The sequence below is a fragment of the Saccostrea echinata genome, unplaced genomic scaffold, assembly GCF_033153115.1.
Source record: "Saccostrea echinata isolate AGI-Se365-2 ecotype Australia unplaced genomic scaffold, CSIRO_AGI_Sech_v1 ptg000027l, whole genome shotgun sequence".
NCBI lineage: Eukaryota > Metazoa > Mollusca > Bivalvia > Ostreida > Ostreidae > Saccostrea > Saccostrea echinata.
The window spans coordinates 8,548,847-8,567,308 of record NW_026889776.1 but is presented as its reverse complement, the minus strand read 5'-3'; the positions used below and the strand labels follow the sequence as shown (position 1 = coordinate 8,567,308).

The 18,462-nt window shown below is 34.5% G+C and overlaps 1 protein-coding gene across 3 annotated transcripts in view; it reads left to right on the top strand.

Annotated features, from left to right (window-relative positions):
* LOC133193476 (uncharacterized) overlaps positions 1 to 16,255 on the top strand; it is a 34,322-nt gene extending 18,067 nt beyond the window's left edge. For all 3 annotated transcript variants that reach the window (XM_061329442.1, XM_061329440.1, XM_061329441.1), the window contains one exon: positions 12,635 to 16,255. In XM_061329442.1, coding sequence (XP_061185426.1) covers positions 12,635 to 14,472 — 1,838 coding nt within the window. In that variant the 3' untranslated portion in view covers positions 14,473 to 16,255. The remainder of the gene's footprint in view (positions 1 to 12,634) is intronic.
* The last annotated feature ends 2,207 nt before the right edge of the window (positions 16,256 to 18,462 follow it).

Genomic DNA, 18,462 nt, shown 5'->3' with positions numbered 1-18,462 from the left:
GTTCTGTTCAAATCCTTGGAGAAAATTGTAGTGAAAACAGAGAGGGGTGAATTAGATGTTCAGACATTTCAATGGACTCTGGACAGACTTGTGGGTAATGTTTTCTGCCCGGGGGTGTCGGTCACCCACTACCCTGACCACTGGGATGTCCCTGTCCGTGAGTTTGAGGAGCCTTTTCGACATGTCCAGTCATTGACCTGTCCAGTGTGGTATAGTGCTGAGAGGTGTGATGAGTTCCCAATCAGCATGTGTGGTGGCTGCCAGGATGCCACTGAAAGTCTAGCGGTCAAAGAAGAGGAAACCATAGAAACAGAGATTATCGTCATGGATCCTGAAATTGCTGAACAGGTGTTCGAGGGTTCATGTAACATTTCTCATGTAGAGGTCAGTGAGGAGGTTACAGATGAAATGTAGTCAGGTCAAAGATCATGGATAAAAGACCTCATACCTAATGTTTGACTTGCAATGTATTATGATCCTTGTATTGTCCACTGGATTCAGATAGCATTGTTTTGTTTACTTTGATTACAAATATTTTTTAATGATCATTTCAACACTTTAAGCTTATTTTCATAACCATACTTCAAGTCAAAGCACATAGCTTCATGATTCCAATGTATTCCATATTTCATGTTGTTTGTACTCATTTTATCACCCAGAACTAATATTTCTACAAAAGGAACATTGCTTGAGTTGCTTTAAAAGGCATTCACAGCATGGGCATTGAAGTATTTTTTTTTACATAATACTGTTAAGAATAAGTGATCAGACTGTGTTTGGAGTTTATCACTTTTACGAGTACAATTTCTTCTGTCAGTTATAAACCCTGTTTGATATTTGAATAGCATCTTCTGGAAATAGCATTGTAAGAGTTGCTGAGTTATTTTAAATGATTTGCTTTTTACAAGCTATTTTTTCTTGGGAAATAAGCAAGTACAAAGTTATGTGAAAGAAACTAATACATGTTGTTTACTGACTGGAATGCCTGTTTTGTGGGAGATACTGATTTAAATGCTGAAATGTGTGTTATGATAGAAATTTGAATGTGTGGTTTATGATAAAAATGAGAACATGGTTGGAAAAATGTTGATAGCATTACGTACTGATAAGGATAAATTTACTTGTTCCAATAAAATGTATATATATAATCAATGATGTAATAAATATCTTACAGATTAGTATGTAGCCATTACAGAATAACAGTGTACAAATAGAAGAAACATTCGTAGTTTATGTTGAAATTGTTTTTGTTTCCTTGTCTGTTTAACAATTTTTACCATTTTATATATTTTAAAATGTTGAAATGTCAATGTTAGAATTCCTAATTTCTTTTGCATAAAAGAAAAACATTCATTTCAGAGCTAAGGTAGTGGTAAAATACTGGGTATGTATACAGTATAATAAAGTTACATTGTGTGTACAATTTGGCATGTACATGTAACACAATTCTTTAAAGGTGGGGGTGGGTGGGGGGTGGGGGTATATAAATTGTTGAATTTTGTAAATTATAAGTACCTGTAAATAGTATCCATGTAAGTTGATGATAACATCAGTTAATAGTGTGTACATACTGGTAATATTAGATGGGTTGCCTTTTTTGTGAAGTATTAAAAAATGTTTTCTATTTAACACTTATATTAATTAAAGTTTTAATGGTTGTTTTTATTTGTTTTCGCTTAGCTTAACCACAGGCTTGCTTTTCTGATCAAAAAGTGTTTGGCATATTTGTGTCACTATTAGGGGTGGGTAAAAAGATTTTGTATCGCAATATATCACGATTTCTTCAACAAATATCACAATAATATATGATTCATGATATTTTTACTTGCAATTTTTACATAATTTTCAATGAATTTCCATAATTTTCTAATAAAATGGTGTGAAAACATAATTTTATTTTTTAATCCCCTCATAATAGAAGATTCAGGTGCATATAGTTTTTGCTCTGTCTGTTTGTCTGTAAAAACTTTAACCTTGACTATAACTTTTGATTGGCAAGAGCTAGGGCATTCATATTTCACATGTTTATTCCTTGTAACAACATCTTTCTTTGGGTACAAACAACTTTGACCTGTTGACCTTGACCTTGGAGTCTGACCTACTTTTGAAAAACTCTGACTTTGGTTATAACTTCCAGATGTTTGGTGCTAGAGCTTTCATATATCACGTGTATGCTTTTGACAAGACCTTTCCTTGGGTTGAATATTTTTTACCATAACCTTCGAGTTTGATCTGCTTTCAAGGGGAGATAATAAAGAGTTAGTGAAAAATTAATAGCATCTTTTAAAAATCTTCTTCTCAAGAACCACAGGGCCAGAAAAGGTGAAACTCATGTGGAAGCATCCTCAGGTAGTGTAGATTCAAATTTGTTCAAATCATGACCCCCCGGGGGTAGGGCGGGGCCACAATGGAGGATCAAAGTTTTACATAGGAATATATAGGAAAAAACTTTAAAAATCTTCTCAAGTACACTAAAGCCATGATTAGTCATTTTGATATGGAAGCATCCTCAGGCAGTGTAGATTCAAATTTATTCAAATCATGACCCCAGGGGATAGGGTGGGGTCACAATGGGGAATCAAAGTTTTACATAGGAATATATAAAAAAAATCTTCTCAAGAACAGAAAAGCCATCTTTAGTCATATTGAACTATACTCAGGTAGTGTAGATTCAAATTTGTTCAAATCATGACCCCCCGGGAGTAGGGCCACAATGGAGGATCAAAGTTATACATAGAAATATATTGGAAAAATCTTTTAAAATCTTCTTCTCAAGAACAGCAAAGCCATGATGAGTCATATTTATATGGAAGCATCCTCAGTTTGTGTAGATTTAAGTTTGTTCAAATCATGACCCCCGGCGGTAGGGTGGGGCCACAATGGAGGATCAAAGTTTTACATAGAAATATATAGGAAAAATCTTCTTCTCAAGAACAGCAAAGCCATGATGAGTCATATTTATATGGAAGCATCCTCAGGTAGTGTAGATTCAAGTTTATTCAAATCATGACCCCCGGGGGTAGGGCAAGGCCACAATGGAGGAACAAATTTTTACATAGAAATATATTGGAAAAATCTTTAAAAATCTTCTTTTCAAGAACAGCAAAACCATGATGAGTCATATTTATATGGAAGCATCCTCAGGTAGTGTATATTCAAGTTTGTTCAAATCATGACCCCTGGGGGTAGGGTGGGGCCACAATGGAGGATCAAAGTTTTACTTGGAAATATAAAGGTAAAATCTATAAAAATCTTCTCAGGAACAGTAAAGCCCTGATTGGTCATATTTATATGGAAGCATCCTCAGGTATGTGTAGATTCAAATTTATTCAAATCCTGACCCCCGGGGGTAGGGTGGAGCCACAATGGAGGATCAAAGTTTACATAGAAATATATAGGAAAAATCATAAAAATCTTCTCAGGAACAGCAAAGCCCTGATTGATCATATTTATGTGGAAGCATCCTCAGGTAGTGTAGATTCTATTTTGTTCAAATCATGACCCCCGGGTAGTGTGGGGCCACAATGGAGGATCAAAGTCTTAAATAGAAATATATAGGAAAATTTCTTCTTCAGAAGAACTGCAAAGCCATGATTAGTCATTTTGATATGGAAGCATCCTCAGGTAGTGTAGATTCAAGTTTGTTAAAATGATGACCCTGGGGATAGGGTCAGGCCACAATGGGGGATCGAAAATTTTACAAATTAGGAAAACATACAGAAAAGTATCCTCTTCTCAAGAACTGAAAATCATGTTTAGTCATTTTGATAAGGAAGCATCCTCAGGTAGTGTAAATTCAATTTTGTTCAAATGATGACCCTCGGGGGTAGGGTGGGGCCCAATGGGGTATTGAAAGTTTTACATAAGTATTTCTTGTGGCAAGACCTTTGTTTGGGTAACAACAATTTTTGATCTCTTGACCTTGAAGTTTGACTTGCATTTGAGAACTTTTAACCTTAGCTGCCATACGGGGGCATTAGTGTTTCACAAGCACATCTTGTTCATTTTTATTCATGTATTAATAAAGCATGTTTGGATGCTAGGATGCCATTGTTTAACTGTTTTTTGCAACATTCTTTACACTTTTGTAATTGTTATTCAAAAGTTTGAACAAATAAATGAATTATTTACCTAGGTTATAATTATGTAATAAATATTGGTACAGTAAACATCTTTTATAATGTATCTCAGGGGACTGTGATAAATCCTACGTTATAACCGGTGTACGTTATAAACGGAGACCGGAAGTACTCAGTACACCTTTACCGTAAGCAATTTTCAAACCGCTAGTGTGTTATTAATATTATTTTAAAGTATGTATAGTATGTAAATAAATGATTTACAGGTATATTTGGTTTCATTTCTTATATTAATAAAGACAAATATTCGGTAACATTTTATTTTCACAAAGTGTAAATTATTTCAAAATCACTTAAGTGCTGTACAATCTTGATGATCGTCAGATCATATAAAAAAGTCCGTGATGTTTGTCTGTTTGGCCTGACGACATTTATTTACAAAAGTTTCCAGAGTTGCCAGAGTCATGAAAACTTCGGACTAATGCCCTTTGATCGTCTGGGTAGATGGTATGCATGTGTCAGACATGGCCTCGTCGTCCTCGCTGTCGTCGCAGTCTACTGATATTGAATCAATGTATTTTTCTTTCACTAGTTTAATTATATCATTTTTGGTTACATTGCTATTTACTGACTCAAAGGTGAATTTTTATTCAAACAATTATAAGTACATCTACTCGATGAACTTTATCAAACAATTATTATAAATACATCTACCCGAAACAACAAAGAAACCTCATTAGAAAAACACCCATTACAGAGAAGCTATGAAATCAACAAACCGTGACTAATCTGCAGTCACTGAGCTGATAGAAAACTCTGAAAAGGTGTGAAACTACGTGTCAGAATACGTTATAAGAGGTGTAATTATGTAACGGGACCAAATTTCTAATACTTTATAAGCGATACTACGTTATATACAAATACGTTGTAAGCGGTGTTTTTTCCAATGAAATATATAGACACTTTGCCAGGACTACGGAATGGCTACTTTACATCCGGAGATACTTTATAACCGAGTACGTTTTAAAAGAAGTTTACTGTATTTTAGTCTTTTGTATTTCGTATCATGATACTTATTATGATATATAGATATAAAATTGTTCATAGCTTGTGCATGAAATAGATTCAGTTTTGTTCAAATCATATGACTCCTGGAATATTTAGAAAAAAAATCTTTCAAAACCTTCTTCACAAGAACCAGTGGGCAAGTTGAAACTTAATAGTATGTGAAAGCTCCATTACATAGTGTAGATTCAAGTTTGTTGAAATCATGACCCCCCTTCCCCCCAGAGTAGGGTGGGGTCACAATAGATCAAAGTTTTATACATGTTTTTAAAAATATTTGTGAAAAGTCTTTAAAATTCTTCCCCTATGAATGGCATAGTCATTTTTTGTCATATTGATGTGCAGACATCCATTGATAGTGTAGTTCAAGTTTGTTCAGATCAGGGCCCTCAGGAATAGATTTAGGCTACTATAGGGGATCTGAGTTTTACAAGAGAGTGTGTAGGAAGAAATTTTTTTCAAAATCACACAAAATTATTTTAAAAGGGTGAGGGTCAAAATCGGAGATCTGAATTTTACGTAATGCATGTGAATAGGGGAAAAAACTCTTTTCCAGAACAGCATGGCCATGTTGATTGTATTAATATTGAGGCATTCTAATGTTGTGTGGATTCGAATTTGATTAAACAATAGTTCTCTTAGGGCCCGATTTTGGTCCACAATATGGAGTCAATTTTTTTTTAAAGAAGTCAAAGAGGGCAATAAAAAAATCTGATGAAGAACAGCAAGGCCAAACTGACTCAGGTGAGCATTGTGGCCCATGGGCCTTTTTTTCTATTGAACATTGGACCAGAAATGACATAATTAATTTGGAAGCTTCCTTACATAATGTAAATGAAATAATCTGGACATGGGACTGCTAGGACCAGAATGGGTTGACAAAGAGGGTCATAGTTTCAAAAAATATACAGGGAAATTTTTTTAAATTATCGGTTAGTTTAAAAAAAAAACTGCTTAGTTATTATGCAAACATTCTCACACAGTGTAGATTCTAGCTTATTTAGATCAAAGCTCCTGAACTTTGATGAGGCCTAAGACATGCTAATTATTAAAAATAAGGTCTGTAGGTAGGATTTTGTTTTTATTTTCCTTTTTTTTTTTACATAAACTCATAACTTTGAAATACATGACAGTTCAAAGCTCTCCTCTAGCCATAAAATATTTGATAACAACTTATAACAATCTACTGGAGAGTGCTAAACACGGTTACTTAAAAGTGACCTTATGACTTATTAACTGTTGTGCTAAGAGGAAAATGTACAGACATGCAATTTCTTCGTTTTGTAATGATGAAAGAAATATTTGGGTTGGTGCATAAAATGGTCTGTCTTTCTGTCAGCAAATCCTTCAACCTTGCCAATAACTTTTCATTGGTTGAAGTTTAAGATTTTGTATTTCACATGCAATTGTATTTTTGTTGTAACAAGACCTTTTTGGGGGTACCAACATATTTGACATCCTAACTTAGGCGTTTGATCCACTTTTGCAAAATTTAACCCAACTTGATGTGTATTGCAATTGAACAAGATCTTCTGTTTGGAACAACAATTTTAGCCTTGACCTTTGAGTTTGACTTTCATTTGAAAAACTTTAACCTTGGCCTTAACTTTTGAAAGGTTGGTGCTAGAGCTTTCATATTTCATGTGTATTCCATGTGTGAGGACCCCCCTTAAGACTAGAAATTTTTCCTCATGACCTTGGAGTTTAACTTTCATTTAAGAAACTTTAACCTGGGCAATAACTTTTGAATGGCTTTCATTTCTCACATGTTAAGGCTTTCTCATGGGCACCAACAATTTTGACCTTTTGATGTTGACCTTGGAGTTTGGCATACTTTTGAAAAACTTTAATCTTAACCATAACTTTTGAATGGCTGGTGCTAGGGCTTTCATATTTCACATGTGTATTCCTTATGTCAAGATCCCCCTTAAGTGTCAATTACCTCATGACCTTGACCTTGGATGTCTTTCATTTGAGAAATATTACCTTGGCCATGAGCTGTCATACGGGGCATCAGTGTTTAACAAATTAGGGAAAAATTTGAAAATTGTCAATTTTAAATGCAAGCTTTATTATGTTATTTAAAATCATATTTGTTTGTCATGTTCATTGTTGGTGTGGCCTTCATGCAGCATGAGGCTCAAGCTCTGTGTTCTGTGCAGTTTGGACATTTATTTATATATTGATATGTTTCTAATTATGACCCTCTTTCACTCTTTTGAGTAGATGATTTTTTGATGACACTAATGTTATTACAATCTATGTAAATTTGAGTTTCCCTGTGGAAGTTATTCATGATTTCAGTATGATATGCAGTTGAACTTTTGTGTTAGAATTCCATGTTATATATTATGTAGTCGTAGTTTTTGATAATAAAATTAAAAGAAAACCATTTCCTTTGTATATTTTGAAAATGACATACATGTACATCATATTGCTCAAGACCACATATAGTAGTTCAAGTTCTAAAATTAAAGAGGGATAGATATTACAAGCTCCTATGTTATAAGACTTGACAAAGAAGGAAGGGGCAGTGAAGTTCTTTTAAACCAAACACAATTATTGCTATGGCCATTTGTGCAGTGTATGGTGAGCGTAAATTTTAGAAAACTGGTCATATCTCAAAAACCCCTTAGTCAAATTTTTTCAAATTCTTGGCCCAAGGGCTTTCATTTGTACCAAAACTAGGGATGTGTCCCTTAAAAAAGGGGAGATAATAAGGGAAATAAAAACAAAAGTAGTGGTAGCTAAAAAATCTTCTCAAGAACCACTGGGCAGATTATCACCAAACTTACATACAAGGATGAGGATATGTTGTAGGAGCAAAGGGCATGGTCTCAAAGTCACTTCAAAGTTGACCAAAAATATGTTTTGTTAAAACTTTGATATTTTGCCCACTATAAGCCTAGGATCATCAAATCTTGTCAGTTGATGTATCTTCAGACCTCATATGATGCTGACTCAAAACCAGGTCACGGTGACCTACTTTTTGAATTTTGCATATATTCAGTTTTGTTTAATTTTGATGCATAACTTGGATAATTTGAAGCCTATGGTCATCAAAACTTGTCAGTCATCATGGGACCTTGAAATGTGTCAACCAAAAAGTTGGTCACTGTGACCTACTTTCTGAATTTTATGGCTTATCATTTTCTAAACATTAAAGGTCATTATTTCAGATGCTGAGAGGTTGAGAATCATCAAACCTTGTAAGTTGATGCACCTTGGGATCTTACATCATATTTATCAAAAAGTATGTCACAGTGACCTACTTTTTTAATTTTAGAGTTATTCATTTTCAAATTTTTTTAGAGGCATATTTTGGACACCTTGAAGCATAGAATCATGAAACTTTGTCAGTTGATGCATCTTGAGTCCTCAGAGTGTATCAACCAAAAACTAGGTCACCTTGACCTACTTCTGCAATTTTATAGCTTAATTTAAATATTTCAGATATTAATTGGCTTGGAATTATCAAACTTTGTCAATTGATGCATCTTGGGTCCTCATAGTGTGTCAACTAAGAAGTACATCACCGTGACCTACCTTTGGAATTTGCTAGCTATATTTCAATACTACAGATATTAATTAGTGCATTTTGGGTCCTCAAAGTATGTCAAGCAAAAAGTAGGTCACCATGATTCATGGCTAATTCAGATACTAATTGGTTTAGAATCATCAAACTTTGTCAGTTGATGCATTTTGGGTACTCAGAGTGTGTCAACAAAAAAATAGGTCACCATGACCTACTTTTGGAATTTGATAGCTTTTTCAGTTATTAATTGGCTTAGAGTCATCAAACTTTGTCAGTTTATGCATCTTGAGTGATCGGAGTGTATCAACCAAAATGTAGGTCATGGGGACCTACTTTTGCAATTTCATGGCTAAATTTAAATATTTCAGATAACATTTGCTTGGAATTATCAAATTTTGTCGATTGATGCATCTTGGGTCCCTGGAGTGTGTCAACCAAAAAGTAGGTCACCATGATCTACTTTTGGAATTTGTTAACTATATTTCAATACTACAGATACTAACTGGCTTAGAATCATCAAACTTTGTCAGTTGATGCATCTTGGGTCCTCAAAGTGTGCCAACCAAGAAGAAGGTCATCATGACCTATAATTTCATGGCTATTTCAGATACTAATTGGCTGAGAATCATCAAACTTTGTCAGTTGATGCATTTTGGGTCTTCAGAGTGTGTCAACAAAAAAGTAGGTCACTGTGACCTACTTTTGGAATTTGATAGCTTTTTCAGTTATTAATTGGCTTAGAGTCATCAAACTTTGTCAGTTGAAGTATCTTGAGTCCTTGGAGTGTATCAACCAAAAAGTAGGTCATGGGGACCTACTTTTGCAATTTCATGGTTAAATTTAAATATTTCAGATAACATTTGCTTGGAATTATCAAACTTTGTCAGTTGATGCATCTTGGAGTCCTCGGAGTGTATCAACCAAAAAGTAGGTCACAGTGACCTACTTTTGCAATTTCATGGCTTGTTATAAATATTTCAGATACTAATTATCAGACTTTGTCAGAAAATGAATCTTTGGTACTGGAGTGTGTCAACCAAAAGTAGATCACCATGACCTACTTTTGCAATTTCATGTCTATTTTAGATTGTTATTAACAAAGTATTATCAAACTATGTCAGTTGATGCATCTTGGGTCTTCAAAGTGTGTCAGCCAAAAAGTAGGTCAAGGTGACCTACTTTAGGAATTTTTTTGATTGCTATTTCAAATACAAATTGGCTTAGAATCATCAAACTTTGTCAGTTGATGCATCTTGAGTCCTTGGAGTGTATCAACCAATATGTAGGTCACTGTGACCTATTTTTGCAATTTCTTGGCTAACTTGATATATTTCAGATACTAACTGGCTTGGAATTATCAAACTTTGTCAGTTGTTGCCATGCTGACCCACTTTTGGAATTTCAAGGTTTTATCCTTATACTGTACATTGGCAAATAATCACGCGATTCATCATTTTTCTGCGAAATTAAACCCATAGTGAATGCTATCATTTGTTTTTAAAAATGTTTGAATGCTTATACGAAATTTAAATTAATTTCTTGCATGAAATTAAAACCATCAAGATTGGTACTTTTTGAGAAATTGTGAAATTTTAACACCTTGGAATTAAAACGACTTACAGTATATAGGTTACCAAGAGGCTTAAAACAGAAGAGATAGTTTGTACAATTTCTCAGAAGAGTGATTCTAGGTCCTTGGGCCTCTTGTTTATATCATAAACCTGTATATATACCTTAGCTCACCTGAGCCAAAAGCTCAAGTGAGCTTTTCTGATTGAAATTTGTCTGTTGTCTGTCTTAGTCGTTGTCATCGTAAACTTTTCACATTTTCATCTTCTGCTCAGGGGTCTAATTGGCAACTAATTTAGTCACCATGGCGCGTAAAATTTTTCATAAGTCACCAAATTGGCGACCATTTTAATTTCACTTGGCAATCATCGAATTCTGGAAATTTTAACATTTTTATCAATTTTTATGAAAAAGCGAAAAGAAATTTAAAAGAAGAGGGAATTATTTTTAGCAATGGACATGTCATGTTTTCTTAATCACACCATGGGTCCCTATACTGATTACTAATAATTTTTAAAAGTTGGGCACCTTAAAGAAAAAATTGCCTGGCGACTACAAATTTGCATTGGCGACTAAATTTTTCTGATACCTAAATTTTAGAGATCCCTTAGAGGCCTGCTTCTTAAGAACTGCATGGTCAATTTCAACCAAACTTGCCACAAAGTATCCTTGGGTAAAGGGGATTCAAGTTTGTTCAGATGAAGGGTCATGTCTTCTTGCCAGGGAAGATAATTATGATTTTGTGGAAAATTAATACATTGTAGCATCATTTAAAAATCTTCTCAAGAACCACTGTGCTTGAAAGTATGAAACTTATGTGGAATCATCGTGAGGTAGTGTAGATTCAAATTTGTTCAAATCATGACCCCCAGGACTAGGGTGGGGCCACAGTGGGGGATCAGAGTTTTACATAGGAATACATAGAAATATCTTTAAAAGTCCTCTTCTCAAGAATATAAAACCCATGATTGGTCATATTTATATGGAAGCATCCTCAGGTAGTGTAGATTCATATTTGTTCAAATCATGACCCCTGGGGGTAGGGTGTAACCACAATGGGTGATCAAATTTTAACACAGGAATACATAGGAAAAATCTTTAAAAATCTTCTTCTCAAGAATATAAAAGCCATGGTCATTCAAATCTATATGGAAGCATCCTCAGGTAGTGTAGATTCACTTTTGTTAAAATCATGGCCCCGGTTGTAGGATGGGGCCACAATGGGTGATCAAAGTTTTACAAAGTCCATAACTCAGTTTCATAGTTATACAAGGGAATAAAGGATATATTAATAAAAATTTTCACCTTAAGAACAGCAAAGCGATTAAGTGTCATATGAATTCAAAAGCATCCCTAGGAAGTTTATGCCCTGATCACATTGAGAGTTTAATTTGCAGTAAATTAATGCAAAGTAAAATGATGGGAATTAAACTAATTTGAATTAAATTGCATTCACATGACAGCTAGTGCAAAGAAAACTAATGCAAATTATAATTTTATTTCTACAAGGCTATTCAGTGAAGGTATTATGATGTCATTTACAAATCATGTCATATTGTGCAGAGAAGATATACATTTGACATAATGTCATAGTGTCTGTACACATTTTAGTGATTAACATAATTTTCCTTTGTTTTCCACTCAAAAATAGCACAAGTACCTATATTTGACCATCGACATGTGGCCAATTACTTAATTCTGCCCTTACGCATGCATCAAATTTTAATTCGAAATAGCTTCGCTTAGCGTTTACATGGAGCTAATGCGAAGTAAATTAATACGCAGTTAACTAATTCGAATTAAACTAATTTGCATTAAATTATCCGTGTGAATGCAGATTAAATTTATTTCACAGTAACTTACGTTTAATTAGAATTAAATTTTCCGTGTGAACAGGACATTAGATTCAACTTTGTTCAAATCATACCCCTGTCTTGTTAAGTTCTGTTTTTAAAACTAACGAAAATCTTTGCTGTAAGCATTAATTTAATTCATTACAGTAAAACTTGATTATAGTGAAGTCTTTGGGACCTGAGGATTACTTTTCTATAACCATAATTTGTTATATCCATATGACATATTTGTAAAACTACATGATTGAATTCAAAACATAGACGTTTTCCTTCTCATAACTACATGTATTGTTTATGCTCATTAAAGTATTAAATGCAAAACAAACTGCGGAGAACTAAAGTGTCTGTATTGTAATGTAGAAGTGTACAGATGGATTTTTATGAAAATAAATGTAAATGTTATACATGTATTTTCATTATTCTTAACCACTACAGGGCACAAAATCAATTCTTCTGCATGATAGAATATGTACATGTAAAAAGCAAAATTATTCTATAAATAATCAATAATCAGACCTCTCTGTTTTTTTCAGACTGCTGTCTGTGGTGTAATGTGAATTTCAAAACCAAGATTGAGCTTTTAGGCCATTTCATTTCTCTCCACGAGGACATGTTGATTCCAGAGTCTGATCAATCAGTTAACTGCCAGGCCATGCCTACTGATACAGATGGAGCTCTGGACTTGTCCAAGAAACCCAAGGAGACATATGGTAACAGTGCAGAGACATCTTATACAAATGTGGTGGACCTTTCCTTCACTACACTGGAGGAAGGAGAGAGCGCATTGGATTTATCCAACTCCAAGAAAAACCTGGTGGTAAATGAGATTAATGTTCCTCCGTCTGAGAACAGGCCCCAGTACAGTCTGAATAGTCTGATTGATGCTCTCCGGAATACCATAGAGCAAGACAGGAAGGACAAGAGGGGACCTGTGGGAAGCTATGTGATGGAGGTCGATCAGGAGATGGATCAGGGGGAGCCAGTGATGAAGTTTGTAGACCTGAGTTCAGACTCAGAAAGCGAGTCAGATCTTCCCAAACAGGAATTTACCTCAGATGTGAAAATTTCCGTAAAGACTTTCCAGGTGAACGGAAAAACCATGTATAGGTGTACCAAATGTAACAGAGTGTTTAGCAAATCCTGCACTCTGTCAAGACATGCTTTGGTACACACACAGCTTTTTCCATATCTTTGCGGAATCTGTGATTCAGAATTTAGAGACATGAGAGTACTTCTTAAACATCTGGATCTTCATGGAGAAGATGTGGATTGCCCATGTCAGAAATGTGAGAAAATCAACCAAGAAAAAACTGTTTCCAATAAGGAGAAAGAGGGATCTGGGAAATTTAAGTTCAAGTGTGATATTTGTAGTAAACAGTTTAGAAGTGCGGAGAGCTGTAAAGCCCATGTGGACTCGCATACCTCAGGAAGTGTGTCTGTCTGCTGTAGCATTTGTAAGATGAAGTTCTCATGTCACCGTGCTTTGAACAGACACAGGATGTCATCTCACTCCCTACAGAACTGCCCCGTGTGTCTGGAGTCCTCATCAGACCTCGCAGCTCACATGGTCAATCACCCAGGAGTGTTTATATACAAGTGTGGACTGTGTTCTGATGGATTCAATCGACGTCCAGACCTCCATGATCACCTCAAAGTGCACACCTCATTAGGAAACACAGGACCTCAGAACCAAATGAGGCGACGTGTTAAACCTTTGTCAAAAAAGACATTGGATGCAAGACTGCTGAAGAAAACTAAATCAGCTGAGAAAAAAGCAGCTAAAAAGAAAAGTGTTGCCAAGTCTAACAGTAAAGAAAAAACTGAAAATATTAAAGTGGAGACATTTGATGATACAGGCATTGTGACTAAAGCAGTAATTTATCAGAAGGAAGAGAGTATGGAGACCGAGACACCTGGGAGTACGCCAAAACCTAAAACTGACAAAGAAGGAACTATAGGGAATATCCCTCACTTCATGATGATTGACTCTTCTGTTGACTTTGACAATTATCAGAAACAAATCAAAGAGAAGCAGAAAAGTAAAAAACCTGACAGTCAAAAGAATTCAGCTGCCAAGGAAGAAAGTTTACCAGAGGAGGACACTCCATCACAAGAGTATATATCAGATAAAAGTGAGGGAAACCATGTAGAATCCCCAGTCAAGAGTGAACCTTCTTCACCCAAGACCTCAAGCTCAATGAGCCTGCGCAGACGATCTTCACGAAGATGTCGCTGGCATGACAACGATTCTGTGTGTGAACGCTGTGACGGAACCTTTATTAAAACCATTGCCTTTGAGAGGAAGCAGAAGAAGACCTCTCCAACATCCTCTGGTGACCTAAGCCAGCTGATCCCCCCGGGGGGGACATGACCCCTGTGACCAGCAGTACTGATGTCACACCCGCAGCTGTCAGGGTAGCCAGGACAACCAACTAACCATTAACCAGTCTCTTTATGTAAAAGTCTCTTTCTCTGGCAGCCATGTCACCACAGATATTTGTTAATTGTTTAATATTGACACATAAGACTCCCTTTTAACCATGCTAGGGCATGTCTCACAGTTATATTTTTTTTTACATTATTACACACGTGTATGTACGTGACTACGTGTATTAGCCTAAGAGTCAATTTTTATTACACTCAACGTTTCAGAGAGTATGGACTGCATATATTACAATTAAATCTATAACTTGTGCTTTGTTTATTTTTAAGTAATTTTTTTTTTTTTGGATATAGAGAAATTAACATTTTTTTCCGGTTTTCATTTCTGGTGTATTATAGTAGAAAAAAGTTGGTAAAAGTTTAAATGTTGACTATAATTTCTTTGAATTTTCACTTAAGCATTCAATAAGCACAGAGAAAAATATTGGTTAGAATTTAGTAATGCATGTGTTTAATGCTTTTAATCTGTTTTGGATAGATTTAATGTTACTTAATTATTTATCTAGTAGATACTTGACTGCTGGTTTACATACACCAATAAATTCAATATATATCCCCCACTACCCAAACTCCGTCACCATAAGCGGGAAACTCGTTAGGTTACACTCTGAATTATTTTTTGATTTGTTTCTTGTTTGCTACACTAAGTAATGAATTTCAACATTGTTTTCAGAACAATTTTAAATAATTCAGTGATTGAGCTTATACAAAACTACCATAAACAGCTGATAAATAGAACGCGTATCACATCCGTGTACATTACGTCCCATGAACCTTAACTCCGTCACCAGGGCCCTCTACAATATGTAAACGTATTAGTTAAAAAAAATTCCCAGTTTAGTTTTTTTCTCCGTTCATCTTAAACTTGTAAACATAAAAAATCAGTTTTGACGATTTAAAATTGTATTTGGAAAAGTATCAACAACAGAAAAAATAACATTAATGTAACGTATTTTATATGTAATAACGTCATATGTTATCTTCAATGTGTAGCATATTAGGGTAAATTGAGATAAAAAATAAAATATTTTTCGCCGTATTCAATATGGTATGTCATATTAATCCTTTGGCAAAGACCTTCATAAATATGACTGACATTTAAAAAGGAGCATATTGACGCACATGTCGGAGGTATCGATGGAATAGCGCATAAAGGAAAAATTGCTTACTGATTTCACATAAAATATGATAGATACAATAGATAACGTGTAATTGTTATTTATTTTTGATGCATTCTTGAACTTGACTGTTATAGTATCTCGGCATTTGATTGTAGATTTTCAGCATGTAAAAAATGATGTCACAATCGCATTCGTTTACAAACAGCGCAGAGTTTCCCGAAAGTGACGGAGTTAGGGTAGTGACGGAGTTGAGGGGTTTGGCGATACTTTAATTTATGTATTACAGTGAATGTTTAATTAAAAATTAAATTTTAAACTTCTGGTATTTAAACTGTTGATTTTTGAAACTAATATTTTCATTATGATAAATCTTAAGTCTTCTTCATAGTTTAAATGAAAACGGAGACTTGAGGGTTTTTTTTTTTGTTTTTTTGTTTTCCTGGTCTTATTAAAAGGAAAGTGTATAATGTATTAAATGTACATAACAATATAATATATTTACATAGTGACATGTAATGTTCATTTCTCCACATTGGCATGATGTTGATTAATTCTTTTATCATTTTAAAAGTAACTAGTTATTTATGGAATCAAATCATTTCTTCTTGTAAATCTTTTCCATGCAAAGATAATATATTGAAGTTATTTATATGGGTTTTTTTTCTTGATTTTATGAACGTTTTCAAACACTTGAGAGAACTACATAAGAAGTTTAGATATATGTACTGCACACAAGAGTTTTTATTTTTTTTTCATGTAAAAAAACAAACTAAATTTTCTCCTTGCTTCCACCGATTCATAATTATGCTGCCAATTTAAGAAAACGGATCTTCCAACAGTGTATTATATTTTCTGGTGTGTAATACATCCATTTAATCCCTGTATATATACATTGTGTACACTATTTAGAAGCTAAATCAAGAAAAACATTCCTTACGTACAGTACTGTCCAAAAATACAGGAAGTTACAGATGATATCTCTCCCACAAAGTGTTCGTGATTATAGATATTGAGAACAGGCGCAGTGCAGACTTTTACAGTAAGAGAGACACTATTATCATTACTATTTGGGATTTCTGAGACAGTTATTGAGAACACTCCTTCCATACAATAGTGTCTATAATTGTATACAGTTGTTGAGGACACTCCATACCATAGTGTCTGTAATTTTAGATTTTTGAGGACACTTACTTCATACAGTAGTGTCTGTAAAAATAGCAGTGATTGAGGACAATCCATACAGTAGTGTCTGTATTTATAGACAGTTATGAAAGACACTTACTCCATACAATAGTGTCTGTAATTATAGACAGTTATTAAGGACACTTACTCCATACAATAGTGTCTGTAATTATAGACAGTTATTGAGGACACTCCATACAATATATTGTGTCTGTAATTATAGACAGTTATTGAGGACATCTGTCTCCCACAAACAGTCTATAGCTGCATACAACTGAGGCAGTTATTGAGGACACCACCTTCTCCTCCCCAAAGTGTAGATTGTCCATAATTACAAGCAGTTATTGAGGACACCCACAACCTGATACACACTGCCTTTCATTCCAGACATTTATTGCTGTTAACTGTGTAAATATCTGTACAAAAGTGTAATAAAAATTATACACTAGTTCAATTGTACCTAATTGAATCTAATGAAATGTTTAGTTGTACCTTGTTATTTGTTGTTTTGATTGTGTGATTATAGTTTGGTTGTTAGTATTTGGCTTTGCAGACTTTGCAGGCTTTGGCTTTGGATTTGAGAGGCATTAAGTATTAAGGTATGAATTATGTTGATGTATTTTTACTCTATTTAAATTGTATACATGTATATCAAATGTTATCCACAGTTTTGTCAATTGTAAGGCTTTTAGATTTACAACAGAAGAAATGATAAAAATGTATACATGTATATTGTTATGACCTTAAATGAATGTGTTTGATTACATTAATTACCAAGGGAATGTTATACATATATCAGTAGTACCTACCCATCTTTTCTCTGTGTGATTTTTAACATTTAATGATATTTACCAGGCCAGACTTTGTTGTAAGATGTACGGGTAACACGTCTTAAAACACTCACAATTAAAATCACTGTCAGATATTGCCATGTCTCTCCAATGTGATTTTGATATAAGTATGTGTCAACTGTTTTACTTTTAATTCAATGTGTGGGTAGTTGTAACAGAGCATTTTAGTCTGTTCAGGGGCATTATTACTATATATATCTGTAGATTAAAGCATTAGACTTGAAGGACTTGTCTTGTTTCTGGGTATTCTGTACTGAAGATCAGAATCTCACTACTTTTTATCCCCCCCCCCCCCCCCCTTGCACCTGTCAGTATGTGGGTTGGTAGACCAAGTGTTGTCATTAAACTTGAGAACCCTTTTTAAAAAGTTTACGTGACACATATTAAATTTGGTACACTGGTATCCCCTGAAGAGTACATGACCCCTATTGATTATGAGGTCAAAAGGTCAAGGGGTCAAACTACTCTAAACATAGGAAGATTTTATCTATAATTCTGTATCTTGGGAATCATTTGCTTGACAGACATTAAACTTGGTACACTGGTACCCTTTGAAGAGCAGATGATCCCTATTGATATTGATGTTAAAGGTAGAACTGTAAATGTTTATATTGGAAGATATTGACTGCTCAGTACATGTATCTTGAGAACACTTTGCTAGACAGACATTAAACTTGGTTTACTGGTTCTCAAACTGGACAAAGGAATATATTGACTACATTGATGTCTTGAGAGCCCTTTGCTTGGTAGATTTTAAACTTGGTA